Source organism: Falco cherrug, chromosome 19, assembly GCF_023634085.1.
Source record: "Falco cherrug isolate bFalChe1 chromosome 19, bFalChe1.pri, whole genome shotgun sequence".
NCBI classification, from domain to species: domain Eukaryota; kingdom Metazoa; phylum Chordata; class Aves; order Falconiformes; family Falconidae; genus Falco; species Falco cherrug.
In genome coordinates, this window is record NC_073715.1 from 6,121,395 (window position 1) to 6,143,923 (window position 22,529).

Genomic DNA, 22,529 nt, shown 5'->3' on the forward strand with positions numbered 1-22,529 from the left:
CCTTAGTTTTGGTTTTGCACCGTCCGCTCGCCGTTTTGTTGTTGGTTTTACGTATATGTGTGTACAGAGATTTTAGGAGGAGGCAGGACGCTGCGCTGGCAGCGGGGCACCGGGCAGGACCCCTGTGGGCAGCGCCCGCGCTGTTCGGCACGGCTCGCTCCCGGCAGAAGCGGTGTCCCCGCACGCACCGACGTGTTCAGGGAGATAAAGCAGCTTGCTGTGCACTGGGAGGTGTGTCACATGCCCGCAGCAGGGGTCAGCGAGGGAGCGCGGGGGGTTGGCCCCGCTCTTGGGGTCCTTTCTGAACAGGGAGGGTGCATCGAGGTGGGGTTTGGGGTGCTGCTGGGCTGGTTTCTTCCCGTCCCTGTCGCGTCTCTGAGAACCGTAGCGTCGCGCCATCCATGACCACCATGGCGAGGGCCTTGTTAAACCCTCGCACTGAGGAGTTCTGCGTGGGTTGTGCCTCCACCCGGCCCCCCCAGTCCCTGCCACTGCCCCCAGCCCCTCCTTCACACCCGTGCCGCACCCTTGGCTGGGGGTTTTTGGGGACCTGGACGATGCACTGAGCTGCGTCATCCTCTGAGTGCATGTTTCTCACCCAGGGATTCTCCGGGAGAGCTGCCCTGTGCTCTTGAAGGTGAAGTCAGGCAGGTAAACGTTGGTAATTGCTTTATGGGGGAGAAAAATCAGACGATACATATTTTATTCCTCGCTGTTGTGCTGGGAAGTGAAGCTGCTGGGGACCAGGGGTGCATGCGGGGCTGTGAGAGCCGCATTCATCTTCCCCAGGGGGTGAGCACCAGAGGGTGGGAGCACAATTTGTGTTTGCCACCATGAGTGATGAGTTTATTGAAGCATCTTAATTCTGAATTTTTGAGACTGAAGTGGTGCCCTAGGGACCGTACCCGGGCCGCTTGCTCTCAGCTCATTGCAACATCCCCCCGCAACACTTGGGAAACCGCTTTTTTGTTTTAAAAAGCCTGTAAAATACCTAAACCAACCCAAAATTTACCCCGAGGAGGCGCTCTGCTTCGGGAAAACTGCTCTTTTGCCAAGGCAGCGGGTGCCCTCGGGGCACGGAGGTGCTGCCTGGCTTCCTGGCGGGTGCGAACTACAACGGGAGACACTTGTTTTGGAGGTTCCCAGAGCGACACAGGGACACGCTCCGGGGCAGGGGAAGCTGCCTCTTAGATGTTGGATTCAAGTGAGATCCTCTTGCGCGTGATGTGCTCCAGGTGGGCTTTCTCTGAGGTGTCCAGCTCGATGTTGTACTTGGCCAGGATTTTTAGGATGGGGCGAAGCTTCAGCCACCACTGCTCCTTGGGGATGCGGTGCCTGGATGAGAGAGAGGGCAGTGTGATGACCCCGGATGGAAACAGTGCTGTGCCCCCCGGGGAGGTGTTCCTGGCGTGTGTTTGTTCTCCCCGGGGCTGGGGCACGGTCTCAGGGGTGGGAGGGGAGCAGAGGAGGGACCTACTCGAAGTCCGTCTGCTCCTTGAGCTCGGTGATGGGCTGGAAGACGAGGCTGCGCTTGCGCATGCCCAGCAGACAAGCAGAGTCAGCCGTGTTGGCGAAGATCCGACCTGCGAGGGGTGGCGGGGAGTGGGCTCAGCATTTTGGGCCCTCCAGGAGGGGAGAGCACCCCCCCCAAAATCTGCAGGGGAGCCCTTTGCATTGAGGTATCAAATCGGAGCACGCGTGTGCTGGGGCTTTGCTTTCAGCAGTCCCCTGCGGCTGCGGGGAAGAGTAGGGGCCTTTGGAAGTAAGGGAGAGAAGCTCCCCCAAAGCGGGGTGGCACCCACCATGCCGGGAGCACTCCTTGATCTTCCCGGTGATCCAGGCCACTGCCTTGGCACCCATTTTGGTGCCAAAGTTCCTGTCGAAGGGGGTCGGGGTGCCGCCCTGCACCGAAAGAGTCACTGGGTGAACAGGGGGAAGCCCTGGGCGAGGGTTTCCCAACCTGCAGCCCCTTCCCTGGGGGCCACGTTTCTTTTCCCTGGGGGGGTCCGGACCTGCTGCATGTGCCCCAGCACATTTTTCCGGCAGTCGAAGATGCCCTTCCCCTCCTCCGAGTAGAGGTTGTAGATGAAGTCGGTGGTGTAGTTCTCATTGCACCGCTCGTTCCTGTGCCAGGGGAGGGAGATGGGCTCCTGGGGGGTGGCAGGAGCGCAGCAGCTCTCAGCTGCCCCTCCCATCCTGTCCCACCCTGGGGACGTACCTCAGCACCAGCCCCCTCTTCACCGTTGTCTTCATCTTCTCAGTTAAATGCTCCACGTTGACCTAGGTGGAGCGCAGAACGGGCACTGGGGGGGCTTGGCAGCAGGAATAAATACTGCTCCTGCTGCCCTGGGGCTGCAGTGATGCCGGGTGGGGGGCGCAGGGGGTGGGGGGGGTCCCCAACCTGCAAGTCGTGGATGTTGAAGTGCTCCTCATAGATGTAGGCAGCGTCGGCACCGCCTGCCAGCCCTGCCATGGTGGCCAAGTAGCCGCAGAAGCCGCCCATGGTCTCAATGATGAAGACACGGCGCTTGGTCCCGGCCGCCGACTGCTTGATGCGGTCACAGGTCTGCGGAGGTGGAAAAATTGGGGGGGGGGGGGGGGGCGGGAGGGAATTAGGGTAGTGGGTGTGGCTGTTTGAAATGGGGAGGGGGCTGGGGGTGCGGGGCCGCACCGTGGTGATGGTGTTGAGCGCGGTGTCGGCGCCGATGCTGAAATCGGAGCCGGGGACGTTGTTGGAGACAGTGGCAGGGATGACGCAGAGCGGGATGCAGAGCTCCTCGTACTTGGCCCTCCCCTCCATCAGCTCCAGGCTGCCGGTGAAAGCCTGCGGGGCGCGGGGCGTCAGCGCGGCACCGTGCCGTGCGTGCCGTGCTGGCACCCTGCCGCCGCCTCCCCGCTCACCTCGAAGCCGCCGATGATGATCAGCCCGTGGATGCCGAAGTTGCTGATGTTGGTGCTGATTTCCTCAAAGTATTTCTTGGGCAAGGTCCTGGCAGGGTGAAACCTCCCTGGCTGAGCCCGCCTGGCGTGGGGGGCTCGAGCTGGGGACCCCGCCGCAGAATTCCCTGGGAAGGAGCGTTACCTCTTTGTCCCCAGTTTGGATCCTCCCAGTCCCGTCCAGCTGCCGACCCTCTCCCAGGTGAACTCTTCCACCTGGGGGAAAAGCAGCAAGTTAGAAGGGGGACGGGGGAAAGACTTTGGGGTGCACCGGCCTTGCCGTGACCGTAACAGGGTGATACTGGGGTCACCTGGTGCCCCCCAGCTGGGGACAACAGCGGGATGAACCGTGGCATGGCTGGAGTTAGGAAGGGGATGGAGCAGCCCCATCCTGGGGGATCCTGCTTCCCTATTGCTGCTTTTGGGGGCTGTACCCCCCTCCCCCCCCAGCGTGCACCCCCTTTTCCCTGGGGATTGGCACCTTCCCATAGGCGAGCCCTTCGAAGCCGTCGTGCACCGCCAGCATGCGGTGCCCGTGGATGAGGCCGATCCGCACGGTTGACCGGACGGCCGCGTTCATGCCGGCGGCCGGGGCGCCCACGTTGAGCACAGCCAGCGTGTAGCCGCTCTGGGGGGGCAAAGGAGCCGCCGTCAGGGGGTTGTGGGGTTCAGGGGGTCCCCATCGCCCCCTCCCCGCTGTCATACCTTGGTGGAGGGGGGGCGGATGTGTGCCAGTAGCTTGTACACGTTCCAGTTGTTCTGGAAACTCCTGTGAAGGGGTGGGGGGTGGGGTGGGGAAGGTGAACGTGGGACCCCTGGGGGTGGCCGGCGCCGCGGTCCCCACCAGGGATGGGGTGTGGATGCTCACCGGCCTCGCAGCTTCAGGGCATCTTCGAAGCGCCCCTCGTTCATCGCTGTCGTCACGTCTTTGGTCTGCGGGTTGCAAAGGGGGACGGGTTTGCACCGCGACGGACGGGTTTGCACCACGCTGCGCAGCTTTGCACCGCATCACCGGGCTTTGCACCGCATCACCGGGCTTTGCACCGCATCACCGGGCTTTGCACTGCGCCGGGTGGCTTTGCATCGCGCTGGATGGATTGGTGCTACACCCGCCCAGTTTGCAGCTGCAGCAGCCCAGTTTGCACAGCACCACGTGGGTCTGCACCGCACTGGATGTGTTCACGCTGCGCTGGTGTGTTTTACTGCTCCAGCCGGGCCTGCATAGCGCCGTGTGGCTTCGCTTCGCACCAGACGGGCTGGCGCTGCTCTGGCTGGGTTTGCTTTCCACTGGATATGTTTGTGTTGTGCCGCGCAGCTTTGCATTGCACCCAACAGGGGTGCCTGGGGATGCTCCTGGGGGTCCCCCCCCCCTACTCACCACCTGGACACACTCCATGAGGGGCAGGCGCACAGCTTGGTTGCCCGAGAGGCTGACGACGCAGGCAGGGGTGTCGGGGGTCCCCTCCAGCAGAGCCATGACGGCTTCAACGCCCATCCGGCTGCCCTGTGGGGACGGGGATGGGGACGTCACCCCCCCGGCACCCCTCTCCCCCCGGGCCAGGCTGGGAGGGAGCTCTGCCTACCAGGATGCGGTCGAAGGCGGAGGGGGTCCCGCCGCGCTGGACGTGGCCCAGGATGGTGACGCGGGTGTCATACCCCAAACGCTTCACCACCAGCTGCAAGACAGGGATGCGCCTGGATCCGGCCCCGTAGTGGGACCGGGAAAGGGCTGGAAAAAAAGAAGGGGCCTCCCCCCCGCCTCCCCGCTCACGGTTTTGATGTCGTCAGAGGTGATGGCCTTGCCGTGCTTGTCGATGGCGCCCTCGGCCACGATGATGATGTTCAGCCTGGAGCCGCCCACGCGTGTCTGGGGGGGGGGGGGAGCCGGGGATGATGATGGGGACGGTGACAGGGACAAGGCGCCCACTGGAGCCTGTCCTACCTCCGTCAGCCTCCGGCACAAGTGGTCTTCCCAGTCATCCTCAGGGGGGGACTCAGGGATGAAGACCCAGTCGGCGCCGCAGGCCAGGGCAGTGATGAGCGCCAGGTAGCTGGAGTGGGTGAAAAAGAGGCCGATTGGGGATTTTTCCCCATTTTCTTTACCGGGAGCTGGACCTGGGTGGTGGCACAGGGACGTACCCGCAGTGGCGACCCATCACTTCCAGCACGAAGGTCCGTTGGTGGCTGCGGGAGACAGAGTTTCACCCCACGGCAAGCCTGAGCGGGGCCTGGACACCTGGGTCACCCCCGGCATGGGGGCCACGGGGGTCCCGCCGTCACCTCTGGGCCGTGGTGGTGATGGCATCCACAATCTCGATGATGCGGTGCAGCGCCGAGTCGGTGCCGATGGTCATGTCGGTGCCGCAGAAGTCGTTGTCGATGGAGCCCACCATGCCCACGATGTTCAGGTAGCTCGACTTCTTCGCCTCCTCTGCCGTGATCCCCCCTGCCGCAGGGTGGGACACCCCCTTTTCCCTCTGTGGCCCCCCCCCCCAGGATATCCCCGTGGGGCCAGACATGGGCACAAACCTTCGGTGTGGGGGAAAACCCCACCTTTTTGTGTGTGCGACCCCCCCGGCTTTTCGATTTTCGTACAAAACACCCTTTTTTGTTTCGCCCTGCAGGAGTGCTGGGGGTCCCGCGGGGGGGGCAGGCGCACGTACCCACTTTGACCAGCTCGGCCAAGAGGCTGCTCCACTCGGCGCGGAAGGTGTCGGCACCGGTGAGGCTGCCGTCGCCGCCGATAACGCAGAGGTTGGTGATGCCGCGTTTCACCAGGTTCCGGGCAGCTTTCAGGCGTCCCTCGCGCGTCCGGAAATCCTGGCAGCGGGCGCTGCCGATGACCGTGCCCCCCTGCGGGACCCCCGCGTGGGTGCTGGGCCCCCTCAGCACCCCAGTGTCTGTCTGGCCATCCCTTCCCCCTCCATCCCAGCTCTGGTTTCGGGTTATTTTCAGGTTTGACCCTGGCGCCACGGCATAGGGTTACACCGTGTCTGCCCCCCCACCCCCACCCCGCCGTGCCCCCCGCCATCGGTGCACCGAGCTGGCTGGGCTCAGCTGCCACTCACCAGCTGCAGCATCATGGAGACACTCTCCCATGTGGCCTCCTTGATGTTGTCCCCACCGTCCACCAGCCCCTGGTAGCCCTGGGAGGGGGAGGGGGGGCATAACCTGGTGTTGAAACGACCCCCCTCCAAGGTGTGTGTAGGGGCTGGGAAAATGGGGGGGAGGGGGCGGCACCGACCTCATGCACGAAGTAGACCTTGGCGCCAGTGTAGATGCCGACCCGCACCACGGCGCGGACGGCTGCATTCATGCCTGGGGGAGGAGGAGAGTGTCACCCTGGGGACCCCCCCCCAGGGACCCCCCCCAAGCCATCACCTCCCCCAGCCGTGTGCGGCTCCTCCCCCCCCCAGGCCCCCTCCCCCGCCCCGGGTCTGGCCCACAGCTGCCTGGGTTATTTTTGCTCCACTGACATTTAGCAGCGGTGCTGCATGACACCGGGTGACAAGCATGGGGGTGGGGGGAGCCAAGCGGAGACCCCCACGGGCTGGAAGAGTCGCCACCCCCCCCCCCGTAAACTGGGGTACCCCCCCTCCCCTGGGGCCCAGCTGGCGGAGGACAAGCTTTGGGTTGAATCCCCGCCGTTTTGGGCAACCCCGATGCTTCTCCAGCGTTGGCTTCGTGCCCAAGTGCTGCCGCCATCCCTTCGACCCCCCTCAAATTTCGGCAGGGGGCACGCACCACCCCCCTGCACCCCAGAACTCCCCTGAGCTCTGCCCCCCGGCTTCCTCACACCCCCCAAGGTCACCCCCAAATCCACAACCCACTGGAGCAGCTCAACCAGCTGCAGGAGCTGGCTGCTAAAATCCCATTTTCACCTGGTTTCTCCCCGAAATGGGGCTCTACCCTCCCGCCGCCGGTGGCTTTGGGGGTCCCGGGGTGCCCCCTACCCGCGGTGCCTCTTACCCTGGGCGTCCCCCCCGGAGGTGAGGACGGCGATGGCTTTGCCCAAGCCCAGGCTCTCGCTGTGCCTGTGTCCCGGCGGCGCCTGTGCCATCTTCTTGGCTGGAAAAAGAGGAAAATTGGGCAAAAAAAAAAAAAAAATATGGGGGTGGAGGGCGGTGAGGTGCCCCCGGTCCCGCTGGCACCTGCCGACTGGTGCCTGCCCCCCCGCCAGCACCTAAATGGGGCCCCCGGAGGGAGGGGCAGCCCCGCTGGCACCGGGGGGTGTCCCCTTCCCGGCGTGGGGGGCACGGCCCTGCCCTGCTTACTGGGGCCAGTCTGTGCTCCCTGCTGGTACCAGTCTGTGTTCTCTGCAGTCACTGGTCTGTCTGCCCTGCTGGTGCCAGTCTGCCCTCCTTACTGGGCCAGTCGATCCTTACTGGTTCCAGTCTATGTTCCCTGTGGGTACCAGTCTGTCCTCCTTACTGGTACCAATCCGTTCTGACTGGTGCCACTCTTTATTCCCTGTTGGTAACAGTCTCTGTTCTGTGGGGTTACTGGTCTGTCTTCCTTACTGGTGCCAGTCTGCTCTCCTTACTGGTGCCAGTCTGTATTTGCTGCTGATGCCTGTGTGTCATCTTTACTGCTTCCAGTCTACCCTCCTTGCTGGCATGGCTTGGCTCACATGCTGGTACCAGTCTGTACGCGCTACTGGTACCAGTCTGCCCTCCGTGCTGGTCCAAGTGGGCACTGACCTGGTGGGCGCCCCCCCCTCGGGGCGGTGGGGAGGAAGGTGAGGAGGAGGAGGACGGCGGCGAGGGAGAGCGTGGCCGAGACGAGGAGCCGGGAGGCCTCGGGGGAGAGCTCGGGGATGGCCACCATTGCCCGTGGCTGGAACGGGATCGGCTGTAGGGATCGGCTGGAACGGGATCGGCTGTAGGGATCGGCTGTAGGGATCGGCTGGAATGGGATCGGCTGTAGGGATCGGCTGGAACGGGTCAGCTGTAATGAGATTGGCTGTAGCAGGAGCACCCATGGGGACGGGCAGTAACGGGATCAGCTGTAGGGATCGGCTGTAACAGGATCGGCTGTAGGGATCGGCTGTAATGGGGTCGGTTGGCTGCCCTGGGAGTGCCCACAGGATCAGCTGTAACGGGATCGGCTGTAGCAGGAGCACCCACACTTGTCCCAAGCTGTAACTGGATCGGCTGTACCAGGATCAGGCTTGCACAGAGCATCAGTACCGGGATCGGCTGTAGGGATCAGCTGCCCCGTCGGGGAACACCACACAGGGTGACCCCCCCGCCAGGGCTGACACACACATTCCCCGCAAGGTGACACACCCGCAGCCCCGCCACGCTGCGGGGCCTGTGCCCGCCGCGCCGCGAGGGGGCGCGCTTCCCCCCGCTCACCCACGGCGCATGCGCTGTTTCCGCCTGACGCGGCCCCACCCCCTCCGTGCCCCTCTCTCCCTGGCGTCACTTCCGGCGCCGCTGCGCCTGGCGCCTACTTCCGCTTCCGTCCGCCTCGTTGCCGGCAGCCGCCACCGAGCCCGGGAAAAGCGCGCGCGCCCTCGGGACGTTTCCGCTTCCGGTAGGGCGGCCGGGCCGGGTGGGGGGTGGCGGCGGCGGCTGGATTCATCCCGGGCGGCGAGTGGGCCCCGGGCCGGGCGCGCAGCGGCGGGGCTGCCCGGCGGGTACCTCGGGCGGGCACCTCGGGCGGGCACCTCGGGCGGGCCCACGGGCAGCTCCCTCCGCCCGGCGGAGCCCCGGGGCCGCCGCCATCATGCCGCGGGCGCCGACCGGCCGGGCCGCGCACTTCCCTGACGCTCTTCTCCTTGTCTTCGTTTTCAGACGGAAAACCGGAGCCGCCCGCCGCTCCCCGAGCCGGGCCCGCCCGCCGCTTCTCCGCCGCCTGCGGGGCGGCTCTCGGGGACGCGCTCCCTCCGATGCGGCCGCGGCGCACATGAGGATGGAGGCCCGGGACGCGGCGCGGGGCAGCCACGGCTCCGCCTTCAAGGCCTTCGCGCTGCCCCCGCGGGCCGGCCTGCGGGAGCCTCTCTCCCAGCCGGACAGCAAGGTGCGGGGCCGCTCCTCGGCCGCGGCCCGGCGGGGCTGCGTGACCTCCCCTATTCGCCGTCCACAGTGTGTCCGGGGCTGGTGGCTTCTCCGGGTCCCCGTGGGGGGTCTCCACGTGTCGGAGGCGCCCCCCAGGCCTCGCCTTTGCCACCTGCCCGGCGGATCTGGCAGCCCCGTCGCGGTAATGCCCGGCACATGGCGCTGCAGCAGCCCCGCGAGCACTGTGCGTTACCCGCGAGCGCGTAAAACCGAGGTGGCGTGTGGAGCGTGCGCCTGTCTCGACGCTGCAGCTGCGGCTCATGCTGGCAGACCTGCGAAGCTGATGATTTTTGCCCTGTAACAAGATGAAATCGGTGTTTGTTTTTCCTCTCCTTAATAAAACCGCCATTGTGCCCGGCAGAGCAGATTTTAGGAGGGAATGGGGGGGAAGTGATGCTTTAGCTGTGTTGTCACACCAGCACTGGTGTGTTATTCTACCAGTCTGCTGCAGTAATTGCTAACTTATAACAGTATGAGTGGGGTGGAGTGTAACTTTTCACATACCTGCATAGTTTTTGTTGCACCTGGGGTTTAAGATTGAGCTGTGCTTTCCTCTCATAAAAAGCTGCCATCTTCTTACACAGTTTTTAACCAACAAGATCGGTGGTTTCACTTGCCCCGCTGGAAACGCATCCTGCGCTCTTAATTACAGCCCAGGTAAGGCATCGTTTTTTGCTCGAGTGTCAGGTTTTTGGCTATTCCCTCCCCCAGGCAGCGTGGGGAGGAAGATATGGCTCTTTGCTGACTGCTGCTGCGTTTCTCCCCTGCAGAAGTCCCCTGCCCTGAGAGCTACCGGGTGGCGGGGGAGCCTCGAGCCTTTGGCTCCAGCGCCAATGGGCAGTGGAGGGGCTTGGTTCCCCCTCTGGGCTCCGTACCGCAGAAGCCGAGGGTGAGCCGAGGCTCTTACCTTGAAGCTCGCAAGAACGCCAGGTGCGTACGGCCCCCTCTGTGTTGAACCCTCCCTGCGGAGCCCTCCGCCTGAAGCTGCCAGAGATTTTACCCACACAAACCGCTGGTGTCAATACAGAGCGAGTTCAGGGTGGAAATAGTTGCGTTTGTCGAGGTTGCTGGGTCCTTTCGGTGTTTATAACCTCCCTGTGGCAAAGATAAAGGCTGTGAGCGCTGGGTTTGGGAGCAGAAGCAGTGCCCAGCGTGGAGGAGCCCGTCTTTTACCAAAGCTAGTGATGCAAGGGGCCAGTTCTGAGTGTACGGGAACATTGTTACACCACTGGGGGACTGGGGAGGAAACAGTGCATCGTCGTTTTGTGATGGAAATGTGCCAGTTAGTGTGCCTGGTGCTGGGTGCAGGAGCGGGTTTTGCAGCCGGTATAAACCTGTGTTGTGTCAGACCTTTGCAGACCAGGTCAAGTCTTTGTTGCTCCTGGAAATCCCCACAGTGGCCAACACTTGTCTGCAAACCAGGCGCTTGGGGACACGGTTTACAGGTGGAGCGGGCAGCATTCGGTTTACAGTTGGACGTGATGATCTTAAAGGTCTTTTCCAGCCTAAACGAGCGATCCTAAATAGGGAAAATTAATTTCAAGAGGGAAAACGCTGGATTGACCCGTGTGTTTTTTCCCCGGCTCTGTTGGGTGGGAGTGGGGGAAGCAGGGTGAGCCCGAGTGGGGCCTGAAGCCGAGGTTCAGCCATTTTGTGGTGTGTGGATGGAAGCGGGATCTGATGGATCCAGCGGGAAGGTCGGGATCCCCGGCGGTGGCTCCTCGGCCTCGCAGTGCCACCTCGTGGAGTCCGTCTGGCCACACAGGGCTGGGGAGCGGCTTCAGATCAAGCTGATGGAGAGCCAGGATTCAGCTTTGAGGTGCTTCCTAAAACACAAATAAAATACTAATTTCTGCTCAGAACCAGATAGCTCCTTCTTGGCTGGGTTTGGGGATGGTGGAGAATGCAGTTACGGACTAAAACAAGCGTGGAATCGAGTAAGCGTGGGGGGTTTTTCCTCTCCTTGCAGTGGGACATCCAACAGTTTTGTAGGAAAATCAAACCACCATTGCCATGCATCAGCTTTTCCGATCAAACCTGCTCAGAGTCCTTCCTGGAGCGGTCCGTGTCGCCGCAGCCTGCATAGCCCCAAGAAAACACCCCGGCGGTTCATCAGCACGGCAGAAGAGGTAAAGAAAAGGCTGGGAGACCGTTTAGTGGGTGTATTTGTCTGAGGAGATCTCTGTTGGGCACTAGGACATGCCTGAGGCAGCTCTAACAGACTGGCTTGTGCTGGAGTTGCTCCTGCCAGGCAGGAGCTGGCTTCAGCTCTGCCCACGTTCAGACTTCCACAGCGCTTGGTCTGGTCGAGGCTGGTGGTTGAACTCTTTGAGACCCTTGGGCATGCTGGCACCCGTAAAACCTCTACTGCACGTGTATCTGCTCACAGTTCGCGGTGTCTTTGCTGAAATCACGTTGGCTAGACGTATCTGGTGGTTTTCCTGCAGACTGTTCGGGAGGAAGAGCGAGAGATCTACAGGCAGTTGCTTCAGATGGTCACGGGAAAACAATTTTCTACGTCGAAGCCCTCTTCCTTATTCCCCTTCCACCTGTGAGTATGTAAAATGCTCTTCCCCAGCCGACAGCACCACGCATCTCTGCTGGGAGCTTATTTTCCGTTGTCCCTAGGTCCAGGTGTTCAAATTCCAGCAAAACTGTAGTGAAAGAAACTCCCAGCAAGAACTCAAAGTTGTTTGAAACTCACAGCATCGCACCAGCTAGTTCAGCATCCAGCGTCCTCGGAGCACAGGAGCAGCCGTCACACAAACCACCGCTCTACTCCGCCCCCACTTATCCCTCCCATGTCTTTGAGTCCAGTAACTCCACAGCCCAGCATCAGCAAGAAAATCTACCAGCATCTAACACGCAGTCCGAAGGTAAAAACAACCCTGACCAAACAAAAAACAAACCTGAAATGAGACCCCAAAATCTGAAAATTGACTTAAATGTACGTGGCAAACCCACTTTTCCCCTCCTGCTCTGTATGTGGACTCCTGCAGCAGCTGGGGAAGCGGGCAGTAACTGTGATGGTAACAATTCTGTAAACTTTACTCTCTTTAGGGTTGGACTCTGTCATTTTGCTCAAGGTAAAGGATTCCAGAACCCCAGCACCAAGGTAAGAGGGTGTAAAATAATAATTACAAATCACTTTTCAGGCAATTAGTTTCTGCATGAAAGACAACGCTTACACATGTCCTTTCTCCCCCTTTCTAGCCTCCCGTTCTTCCAGGCAGAACTATGGATCAAAGAACTGTAAGTACAAGTTTTCTGCTCTGTTTTCCTGTCGTGAGTGTTCACATCTAGAAACAAAACCCTGATTTGTTCACGTAAACTGCTTTTCAGGACCAGTGTCTACGATTCACGAGCTCGGGACAGGTGGCGGCAAATTGAAGAGCAGAAAGCGCTGGCCTTGCAGCTGCAAAGCCAGGTAACGGAGGGCAGTCACTGCAAGGGCAGCCTTTGCAAGTCCAAATGTTAAACTGCAGAACAGAAAGCAAACTGGAAATGGAAAAATGACAAAACCCGCCTCCATCGGGGTCTGGGGTCTTTGTTGCTTCCCCTTCCTAGGCCAGGGCTCCCGGTGGCGTCGTGGCCAGGGTAAACGCTCGCCCTCTGTGTCCCTGTGTCTCCTGGAACGCCCGGCCCCAGCGTAGCTCCATCACAAGCCCTGGAGAGGCGACTCCTCTGGGCACCACCTAATGTAAAGGTCTTTCCTTCAGCGCTTGCAGGAACAGGAACACTCGGTGCAGGATCTGGTGGATTTAAACCTTCGAGTACCCCTTGAGAAGGAAATCCCTGTCACGGTGGTCCCAGAGGAGAAAGAGGATGCTAAGTCAGCTGACAGTGAAGAGGAGTTCCCTGAAATCACCGAGGTGAGCCTGCTTGGATCTGGTGTACACAGGCAGGCGGGTTTTGTGCGTAGAGGTTCTAAATACAGCTGTGACTTCCTGAGATCTGCACAGAAACAGGTAGCTGTTCCCTTTTGCCACGTACATCTTGTAGCAAGTTTATTCTCTGAGGCGCAAAGAACAAACCTGGCTTTGAATCCTGCCTTTGTGATGGGAATAGCAGGAACTCTCCCAGTGCTGTCTGTGTCCTCCCTGTAGGAAATGGAAAAGGAAATAAAGAACGTATTCCGCGGTGGGAACCAGGATGAGGTGCTCAGTGAAGCTTTTCGGTTAACAATCACTCGGAAAGACATTCAGACCCTCAATAACCTGAACTGGCTCAACGATGAGGTGAGCGGTCTGCCCTGGGCTGTTAAGACTTTTTTTCTTTGGCAGTTTAAAGTAGGTTGAAGTGAGCAGACGTGTCTGCCTTCTCCGTGAAAGGGGTCAGAAAGGGGCTGGTAGGTGTGGGCAGTGGTTCACGTCTGGAGCGGTTGATCTGTGGAGAAACCCCTGCGTAGACCAGGCGCTTGAAGAACTGGTGATATTGGGAGGAGTGGGACTGACCACAGACACGATCAGGGCAAAAAGAAGGAAGAGTAATTTTTAAATATAGAAGACTGCATTCCAGAATCTGGATTTTTGACAGTTTTAAGGCAGCTGAGCTGTTGTAGATCCCCCCGGGGGCAGGTTTTCAGTGGGACAGGCAAAGGCAAAACCAGTTCCTTACCAAACTTTGCACAGGGGCAGAGCACCTTATGCGGAAGTGTCAACACTGAACATGTCTTGGATGCTTTTTTCTTCCCCAGATAATTAACTTCTACATGAATTTGCTGATGGAACGGAGCAAAGAGAAGGGTTTGCCGGCAGTTCACGCGTTCAATACTTTCTTCTTTACCAAACTAAAAATGGCGGGTTACCAAGCTGTGAAGCGGTGGACGAAGAAAGTGGATATCTTCTCTGTGGATCTGCTCTTGGTGCCGATTCACCTGGGGGTGCACTGGTGCCTGGCCGTGAGTGCTTTAGTTATTCACAATTGTGTGTAAATCCACCTGCGGCTGAAATGTCACGGCGCTCGAGCCGTGCCGTTGTCAGCTGTTGGTGTGTGGCAGGGAAATTCGTGTTTGTGCTTAAAATCCAAGTCTGAGCTGCAGCCTTTTGGGTGTTTCTAGACTTTACAGAAAAAACGAGGCGGTGGGGAAGGTCACGTCAGGCTAGCGTATTCTGTGGGGAAAGATCTCGTGTCCCCGTTCCCACCGTCTCGCCTTCGGAGACGTTGCTACGGGATCGTTTTAGAGAGATTCAGATGGCAGATACCACGCAGCTTTCTCTGCCTGCTGCCCCCGATTTGTTCCGTCCCTTCTCTTGGCTGTGGGCACCTGCGTAGTGACGTCGTGGCTTTTAACCCACCCTGCGTCAGCCTCCTCGGCCGAGACCTCCTCGGAGGGTTGTTCCGCTGCCGGGCAAGGCAGAGCTCACACGGGTGGGTGGTGGCGTGGAAAGGGGGTGTGGGGCCCCGGAAAAACACCTGGGGGGGTTGTGTCTTGGGCTGCTTAGTCACGCACGCGTCAGGTGGAGCAAAGCCTCTGTAAACCTATCTCTCTGCAGCTTTAACAATGAGGATAACAGAGCGTCTTGTGTTTTACCGGGGCGCTCTGAGGAGAGCCTGATTTAGAGATTCAAGTGGTTAAATAACACTGCAGCGGGGGGGGGGGGGAGGGCTGTGCGGAGGACGTTAGGAGTACTCTGAGGTCCTCTGCTTTGAAATGGTCTAAACTTCTGCCAGCAGAGCGTGTGTCCTGGCAGAGAGACGCGCTCCTTGTGCTGTGCGCTGTTAACGCATCTCTCTTTGTGTAGGTTGTAGACTTCAGGAAAAAAACCATCACCTATTATGACTCCATGGGTGGGATAAACAGCGAAGCCTGCAGGACACTGTTGTGAGTAACACTTCCTTGAGTTGTGCCCGTTTAAAAATCAGACAGCTTCTTACCTCGCTCTGGAAGCGACAGCCCTCGGTGGGGACAGTCCCTGTCTGGGTCCCGAAGGGAAGATTCAGAGGAACATCCCGGTTTCCCCACTTCGTGTTTCACCACGCGTTGCTGACGCGGTCCACGGTTCCAGAGCTGGTCTGTGAGGGTCCTGTGCCGATGCCCTGTCTTCACCAGTTCCCAGCAGATCTGCCAGTGAGGCTGGTGGAACCTTTGTGGGTACAGGCAGGTTTCAGACCTGTTCCGTTAAGGACATCAGGCTCCGCCAGTCTCAGAGCCATCTGGGGCATCATCTTGAGAGGGAACCAGCTTCCTGGGCGCTGAGGGGTAGGGGTCCTTCCCTCGTCCTGCAGCTGCTTGAAGAAATGGCACCTCCTGGCCCCGTCCTCCAGGTGGGAGCTTTTCGTGCCTGTGGCAAAGACCAGCTCGGTAGCTGGGCCCTCTGCCCTGGGAGGGGGCTTCTGGAGCGTGCCGTGCTAGCTGTAGGCAGCCGGGGTGTCTCGCATCAGCCCGCGGACAAAGGTTTGCGTGGGTCTCTGGGGGGCTGAGTTCCAGTGGGGCGCTACAGGCCGTGCCCCCAAACCAGAGCCGGTGAGGGGTGCTCTGCCTGGCTTCAGGCCGCACGGCGGGTCTTGGTTTTCCCATCTGGAGCGATGCTCCAGGGGGGAGCGGAGCTGGCTGCCCACCCTCCAAGCTCTTTTAGAAGAGGGGTGCTTGCACATCAAATCCAGAACTGTTCTCCCATATTCAGAAGCTGCTTCTGAATGGAATGCAATTAAAAAGGAGCTACTCTCTGGGCAAGGGTGGAAAAACCCCCTCTTCTCGAAGGTCCCTAGTCACGTAGGGCCGTCAGGCTTGATACAAATCAGGTTGCAGAGTGATTTATGAAACGCAGTCGCCAGCTCCTCTGTCGCTCTGGTGCTGACCCTGGGTCAGCTGTCGGTTCTGTTTCTCATCTCAGCTTCGCTCCGACGCTGACTTGGGAATCTGATCCTGCGTCTTCTGGCATGAGGTTGAGTGTGTCAGCAGAGGCGTCACTCATTCAGTCAAGGAATGTGAATAATGATAAAGACAGACAGCAGACAAATGCCATTTCCAGTCCGTTTAGCACCTTTGTTTTCCTGTTCAGGTGCTTTGCAGTCTGCGTGCGTCGGGTCCCTTTTAAATAACTGTAAAAATAGCTGTTTCCCTTTTCCACGCTGTTCCATGCTGTTGGTGGAAAGGGAGGAAAAGGAAAAGTATAAAATCTTTGGAAATGGCTCAGGGGAGCGTCTCTTCAGTTTGCTGTGTGGCTTCTGCCTCTGTGTTCAAGAAGGGTGCGAGGAGAGCTGGCCTGCCTTGGGGCAGAGGTGGTCTGGGTGAAACAATTCCTTTCAGCCTGAAATTTCTTTGATTCCGAGGAAGAAAGACACAGACATCTGGTGACATGAAACACCTGGGAGGTGAGGGGGGGACCCAGGAGTCCTGCTCGTGGTTCATTTAAGGGTCTGGGGCGAGGAAGCAGGTCCTCAGAGTGGTGGTAGAGAGTACCAGAGGATGCAAAGTGTTTCAGCCCCACAGGGTGAGTGGTAGAGAGCCAGGATTTCAGGTCGCTGTTGCCCTGGACATAATTGTTTTCCCTCTGTTTCCTTTTAGGAGGCTTTTATTGGTTGAATGCAGTGGGAGGATCACACCGGGAAGAAGGGACGGAGGTCCTATTCATGGTTAGTGACCCTTTCATGCTTTCAATCTTTAGAGCTTCCTAAAGGTGGTGAGTGTTGTACCATCAGTCAGACCTTACAGAGGAGGGAAACTGAGGCACAGGGAAAGTAACTGATTGAATGCAAGGGCCGCTGGCCGGGCTAGGAGTGAGCAGGGACCGCAGGCGCTGGTGGTTTGGTGGCTGCCGTGCTTTGTCGCAGCATCGGAGCTTTCACACAACTTGGGTGTGAGACCTGGCGAGGGTTTTTAGTAAGCTGCCTCTGGTTTTGGGGGGTTTCTCCTTGGGAAACACGGTGCTCGGTATCTCAGCTCTGCTGGGAGGGTCTGTGTTCTGGAGCGGACGTAACCCGACCTGTTAAAATGAGTTAAAAACTTCATTCCAGTGTACCCAGGCTGGAGGAAAGCTTAGGGGATAGAGCGCACAAAGCGAGTCATGCCTGTGAAATCTCCTTATCTCCTGCTCGCAGCAGCGCCTGAAATGCTTGCCTTTACGTGCCCTTTACTGCAGGGCTCTTAGACATTTAGCAGTGTGCTGCGGAGTTGATTTCAACAATTCCCTGAGGCACCTGATCAGGTCTGTGTGTGTCTGTAAGCGCTGTAGAGGGCAAAAAAATCCATTTTCAGATTTAGGAAAATGAGATTAAAAGCCAGCGGTGTTTGACAGGGCACCTCAGGCATGTTGGGTTTTGATTTGGCGTGTAATTCTGCTTAAAAATCCTGTGTCGGGCTGTTTCTCCTTGAGGTCCTGAGCATGTTCTTCCAGTCCCCTCCTGAGAGGTGGCTCAGGCTGTTTCCTAGGCGGCAGCGGTGCTGTGTTCTTTGCAGTGTGTCTGGTGGTCACTGATCTCCCTGCGCCGGCTAGGTTGCTGGAGGCGGCTTTTAGGGAGCCACACAGGTGATGGTCATGGTTAACGTCAGCTGTGCGTGTTATTTCCTCACCCTTGTAGAAGTCAACTCAAAATTTCACGGCACAGTAGCCGTGGCTCATGGTAGTCGCGGATAAAACTCCCTGTGCTGAAGCCACCTGATGGTTTTATTCACCGAAATTCCGGCACCGTTGAAACTTCGCTGCTTTCTTCCCCGTCTGGCACTCGGAGCCTGTCGCCCCCGCTCCGTACGCTCGCAGCCGCTCCACGTGGAGGCTCCGAGCCCTTCTGCTTATCCGCATGGCTTCGCTCCCCGTCTCCGAATGTGCACAGCAGCGGGCCCTGTGCTGCTGCTCTTTTTTTAGCTGAGGATTCCAGTGGGTTCTGTAGCAGGCGGTAATTGCTAAGATATTTTTTTTTAATTGTGATCGAAATGATAGCCGTTATTAATTAACGTTTCAGTGTGGTGGTATTGTGGTGCGGAGAGTCTGCTCCCGTCTCCCAGCCGCTGTGCCGCAGGCTCGGCTCACCTCACCCCGAGCTCGTTACAAGGAGTTTCTTCTCCATCCGTTAGGTTTGATTTTTGGTGATGAGATACAGAGGCTTCTCGTGCTCAGTGAAGGGCTGGGTTCCCCACCCCACCCCAGGGTTTACCCCCTGTTGATCTTGTGTCCAAACTGCGGCCGCGCAGCTCCCTGGGAGCAGTTAGAGCAGCTGCTGGCAGCCGGCAGAGCCTGCGCTGGGGAACTGGCCGGGCGCTGCGTGTCCCGCTGATGGGAAGCGCTTCTCTGGGCCTGGTCCGGTGTCAGGGGGCTGCCAGGAGGGAGACTCCCCTCCTTGACACTGTGACATCCAGCAAAACCCATTTCTGGCTGTTTTTCTAGAGACACACTCGCTAGGAAGGGGCTGGCTTCGTGGTCAGAGGCTGCTGGGTCCTGCTGCCGCCACTTTGAGTTCTTCGTTCAGTGGCTCCTGGGTGTTTCAGCGACTCTTCCACACAGGAGAGTTTTGCTTTGAGTAGCTCTTTGGAGTTAGGATAGAGAAAATTCTCCTGACGGCACCAAGGCGTTAAGTTTGACCCTACATCTTTCGGGCTCGTCTGCGGGTCGCATCGCCCCCTTCTCCCATCGCCTTCTGGCATTTGCTGACAGGAGATGTGATTTGGCCAAGGCTTTGTGGATCAGGTTTCTGAAAGATGGCACATCTCCCCGCGTTGGCGGCCAAACCCGCCTCCCTCTCTGCGCCAGCTGCTCTCCTGACCCCTCCGTCCGAGCCAGCAGCATCTCATCCCTGGCTTTTCTTTTCCAAACTTTCTGATCGCAGCCGTGACAGCGAGAAGGCTCCTTGGGCTGTTTTGAGAAAGTGCCAAATGTGCAGGAGATGGTTTCTCTGGATCTTCGTGGTCTTTTTGGTAACCAAGATGAGCAGAAGGTGTCTGCAAAGCTGAATGTCAGTTAATGGCACCAGCAGCCAGCAGAGAGGAGCTCCTTGAGGGCCATTAAGAACGTCTCTGGCCCATCACCTCGTCTCCTCGGGCTCCCTCTAGGCCACCTTTGTGTCCGTGTCCTTTCTGAGCTTCCCTTTCCGCACTTCCCAGCGAAGGGGGAATAGTTCAGAGTGTTCGTATCCGCAAAGGAAGAAGCATGGCAGTTGCTTGGGCATGGCCTTGGTAGAGTTTCTAAACTTTTTTCAAGGAGGCAGGGGAAAACCTTCTGATTTTCTGTTCTTCTGGGATGAAATCTTGGGCCAAACCTGGTGGAAGCCTCTCCAGGCAGAGGAGGTGGCCCAGCACCCCTGAGCGTTCCTTGGTCTCCAGTTCTGGGAACTGGAATGGGACTGGCTCTGCAGCCCTTCTCCCTCTGCTGAAGGCTCGTGGAAGGGATTTGATACCCCCCCATGACAGGCTGCTTCTCCCACTTGTGCTCCCAGCTTGACTCGATCCCCATAAAAGCATCTTGGTGTGGCTTTTTCCCAGGGCTGCCTCCCCTCCATCCCCAAGGCTTGGACCCTCTTTGAGGAAATCAGAGCCACCTCCCTACTTTCCCCCTCCTTGAAAGCACTTGCCATCCGTCTTCTGCTCTGGCACAAAGAAATCGAGTCAGCAGTGGAAAGGGGAATCTGGGAGAAGGGCTCCAGGAGAACATCTGAGCTGAGCCCACCACCAGCCTGGAGAGGAGCTCCGTGCTGGGTTTTTGACACTTTACGCACAGGGCGAGCGTTCCAGAGCTGCTGGGACGCTGTTCTGGTGGTGACAAATTTGCTCCCATCTACCTTTGTGCGATGTTACGGCCTTGGGGCCGCGAGGCAGCAGTTCACGGCGCCGCCGGAGCCCCGCTCGCCGTGTCCCCTCCGGATAACGCTCGGCTTGCGGGAGCCCGTTGGGGCAGCCCCGTGGCTGCCGCGCTTCCCTCTGCCGTGAGTCACTCTGATGAATTAGGTTTGTTCTCGCGGGTTTATTTGTGGTTTTGACTCTCTGCTTGGCAGGTACTTTTTTTGGATGGGTTTTGAAGTTCTGCTTGGTCCTTCGTTTGACTGCCTCAAACCCTGGGTCTATAGAGCCCTTTTTAAAATGGCCAGTACCGAGACGAAAATAGTGGACTTCCATTTTGCATTAATTCTGCAAACATGGTAGAGGACATCCTAGGTAAACTGACATATGTGTACTGGCTGGTTTCCCCTGCTCCTCTAAGTAAGCTCTCTTTGTTCGCTTATTCCTGCAGGCAATACTTAATACAGGAGAGGCTTGACAAGAAGAGGAAAGAGTGCGACACTAATGGTTGGTCGTTGCTGAGTAAGAAGAGTCAGGTAGGTTTGGGCAGCCCGAGGTTTGGAGGTGGGGTCTCTCTCAGCCCTTGCTTTTGTTCGTGGCCCTGCTGGTACCTTTCCGGGCCGGTTTTCCCGATGGATGCAGTGAACAAATCCCAGATCTTCATGGCAGGCTGCTCTACTGCAGAGTCCCCTCGGGCCCCGAGCCGGGGGTGCCCCAGTGCCACCTCGATTCCTGCTGCCCACCTCCTCTTCATTTCCCCCTCGTTTCCTCGCGCTGGCGTTTGTCCCTCCGTGCAGACCTCCCTCGTTAGGGCTCGTTCCAAAGGGATCCTCCACTCGGAGCTCTTTATCCTCAGAGGCGGAAAACAGGGACCGGTTCGCCTAGAAATGACGTTTGGTTTCATGTCCGTCTTTTTCAGGAGATCCCGCAGCAGATGAACGGCAGCGACTGCGGGATGTTTGCCTGCAAATACGCCGACTGCATTACCAAAGACAAACCCATCAACTTCACCCAGGTAAACCCACCCTCGTGCCCGGGGAGCGATGGGCACGTGGCGCTTGTTTGTTTGTACTCTGGTTTTTTCCAAATGCCCTTCGCTTCCTTCTCTGCGGTTTCAAATGACCCCAGCCCCGCACGGGGATGGTGCTGCCGCTCCCTGGAGCAGAGCTTGACGCAAGGCACTGCGGTGGTTTGTTACACCGGGCAAAATTGTCCCCTCTGAGCCATCTGCAGGTCTCCTGTTGGAGCTCGAATCCCTGGGGTGCGTCACCGGTGCAGCTGGGGGAAAGCTCACAACCCCCCAACAAGACCCCCTCGTGGTGGTGCTGGAGCCTGAATCCCAGGGAATTTCGGTGTTCCTTAATGTTTCAGCCTCTGTGGAGTAGCCCATGCATGAATATTTTAATTCTAATTACTAGATAACATGATCAGAGTTACGTTATTACCCCAGACCTCATCCGCTGTCTCTTCCCGACCATTGGAAAGCAATTTTTCCCCCAGGAAAGGCACCACCTGCAAAACTGCACCCGCCAGCGCGGCTGCCTCGACAAACGCTCCGGGAAGACACGCTGATGTACTTTTTCTTTTCTTTCTCTCTCTCTCTCCCCCACCAAAGCAACACATGCCCTACTCCGAAAGCGAATGGCCTGGGAAATCCTGCATCGCAAGCTGCTCTGATGGTGCTGTGCCACGAGCCGCTTCCCGGTGAGGTTGTATCAAAGTGCCCCGGTTCGCCCTGCTCAGCACCCTGAGCCGCGGCAGGCGCGGGCCTCGCTCAGAGACACAGCGAATGAACTCTGTACCATATTTTTGATAAACCACCATTCACGGACCAATGCGCAATAGAAATGTTCAGAAGCACACTCGCTTTATTTTTTTTTTTTTTTTTTTTTTTTGTATTTCAAGACCTATTTTTTACAAGCAATTTCAGGTGCTGAGATTTGAGGGGGCAGCTTCGAACATCCGAGGAATTTTATTTTTCTGCTTTTTCACGGCCCTGGCTGCCAGCTTTGCTGAGCTGACGGTGTGACTGTGGAGGGGGAGGCTGGATTTCGGGGGCAGCGAAGGTACTTGCGTGGCTCTGGGAGAGCGCTGCGTCGCGTGGGGAAAACAAAGCCTGTTGAGGGTGGATGGAGGGAGGGTTTGGTGTGTCCTCTGCTCCTGTGTCAGCTCCCCTCTGTCCTCAAAGCCAGTATTTTGTCGCCCATCACCCACCCTGCCCCTTAGCGCCTATCTAAGGCCGTAACGTGGCACCCTGAGTTCTTGGAGCGGCCTGGCCGTGGGCTTGGGGGGCTGGGCGGGGGGCTGCGGGCAGGTGGGGCACCACCCAGGGTGGTGGACGAGGGCTGGGGGACCTCCAAAAGGAACTTGTTGGTTAAACGTCGCTTTTCTTCCGGCGGGATTGGTCTCCCAGTTCTTTGGCATCGACTGTTCATGGAAATCCAGGTACGGAACCGGGCAGCACCGGGGCTCTGCGGGGTCGGGCTGCGTGTAGGTAGTTCCAGGTGTTTTCCCGGGGTGACAAAGAACAAAGCCTGCGTGTGCGCAGGGGGTTTGGTTGGGTTTTGGGGGGGGGGTTTTGTTGGTGGTTTTTTTTTTTTTTCTTGCCCTGGCTTTGCCTCTTCGCAGGGGCTGGGGCCGCAGCTTCTCGCCACCGCTGTCCTCGTGCCGAGGGCCCCAGCCGAGCGGGGTGGATCGCTCCTCTCTCCTCCCTGATATTTTGCACATGTTGGGGCGAGGGCTGGTGCCAGGTCAGAGGTTGCACCACCGGCAAGTTGGGAAGCGCTTCCAAAGGTGCCTCCGGTGTGCGGCTCCGGGGG

The 22,529-nt window shown here is 58.6% G+C and overlaps 2 protein-coding genes across 4 annotated transcripts; one reads left to right on the forward strand and one right to left on the reverse strand.

The window, feature by feature from the left end:
* Window positions 1-537: 537 nt before the first annotated feature.
* PFKM (phosphofructokinase, muscle) lies at window positions 538-8,311 on the reverse strand. Of its 3 annotated transcripts, XM_055697234.1 has the most exons (23): window positions 7,638-8,311; window positions 6,907-7,005; window positions 6,182-6,255; window positions 6,006-6,083; window positions 5,601-5,790; window positions 5,218-5,383; window positions 5,077-5,121; window positions 4,880-4,988; window positions 4,709-4,804; window positions 4,521-4,613; window positions 4,316-4,441; window positions 3,806-3,870; window positions 3,643-3,706; window positions 3,419-3,565; window positions 3,083-3,153; window positions 2,902-2,989; window positions 2,672-2,824; window positions 2,402-2,566; window positions 2,219-2,280; window positions 2,013-2,124; window positions 1,803-1,902; window positions 1,478-1,583; window positions 542-1,335 (listed from the first exon to the last, which is right to left on the reverse strand). In XM_055697234.1, exons 1-23 carry the CDS (start codon window positions 7,762-7,764, stop codon window positions 1,188-1,190), a joined length of 2,484 nt encoding a protein of 827 aa, XP_055553209.1. In that variant the 5' UTR covers window positions 7,765-8,311; the 3' UTR covers window positions 542-1,187. The 3 variants fall into 3 exon arrangements, with proteins under 3 accessions (XP_055553208.1, XP_055553210.1, XP_055553209.1); XM_055697233.1 differs by having other exon boundaries at window positions 538-1,335; window positions 2,402-2,824; XM_055697235.1 differs by having other exon boundaries at window positions 538-1,335; window positions 2,402-2,824; window positions 7,212-7,755.
* A 177-nt stretch (window positions 8,312-8,488) lies between these two features.
* On the forward strand, window positions 8,489-21,572 carry SENP1 (SUMO specific peptidase 1). The gene is given in 17 exon segments (XM_055697027.1): window positions 8,489-8,961; window positions 9,584-9,656; window positions 9,770-9,929; window positions 10,969-11,128; window positions 11,447-11,550; window positions 11,628-11,875; window positions 12,060-12,114; window positions 12,213-12,251; window positions 12,342-12,426; window positions 12,719-12,871; window positions 13,106-13,237; window positions 13,696-13,899; window positions 14,744-14,823; window positions 20,162-20,246; window positions 20,630-20,725; window positions 21,326-21,338; window positions 21,341-21,572. Coding segments are annotated over 17 exon segments (2,028 nt in total). The 5' UTR covers window positions 8,489-8,667; the 3' UTR covers window positions 21,388-21,572.
* The last annotated feature ends 957 nt before the right edge of the window (window positions 21,573-22,529 follow it).

Excerpts from the sequence above, each read along its gene's own strand:
- PFKM (XM_055697233.1), bottom strand. The coding sequence starts at position 7,764 with ATGGTGGCCATCCCCGAGCTCTCCCCCGAGGCCTCCCGGCTCCTCGTC. Across the intron at positions 4,442-4,520 it reads CCGCCTTCGACCGCATCCTG|GGCAGCCGGATGGGCGTTGA; the intron begins GTAGGCAGAGCT and ends CCGTCCCCACAG. Across the intron at positions 1,584-1,802 it reads CAAGGAGTGCTCCCGGCATG|GTCGGATCTTCGCCAACACG; the intron begins GTGGGTGCCACC and ends CACCCCTCGCAG.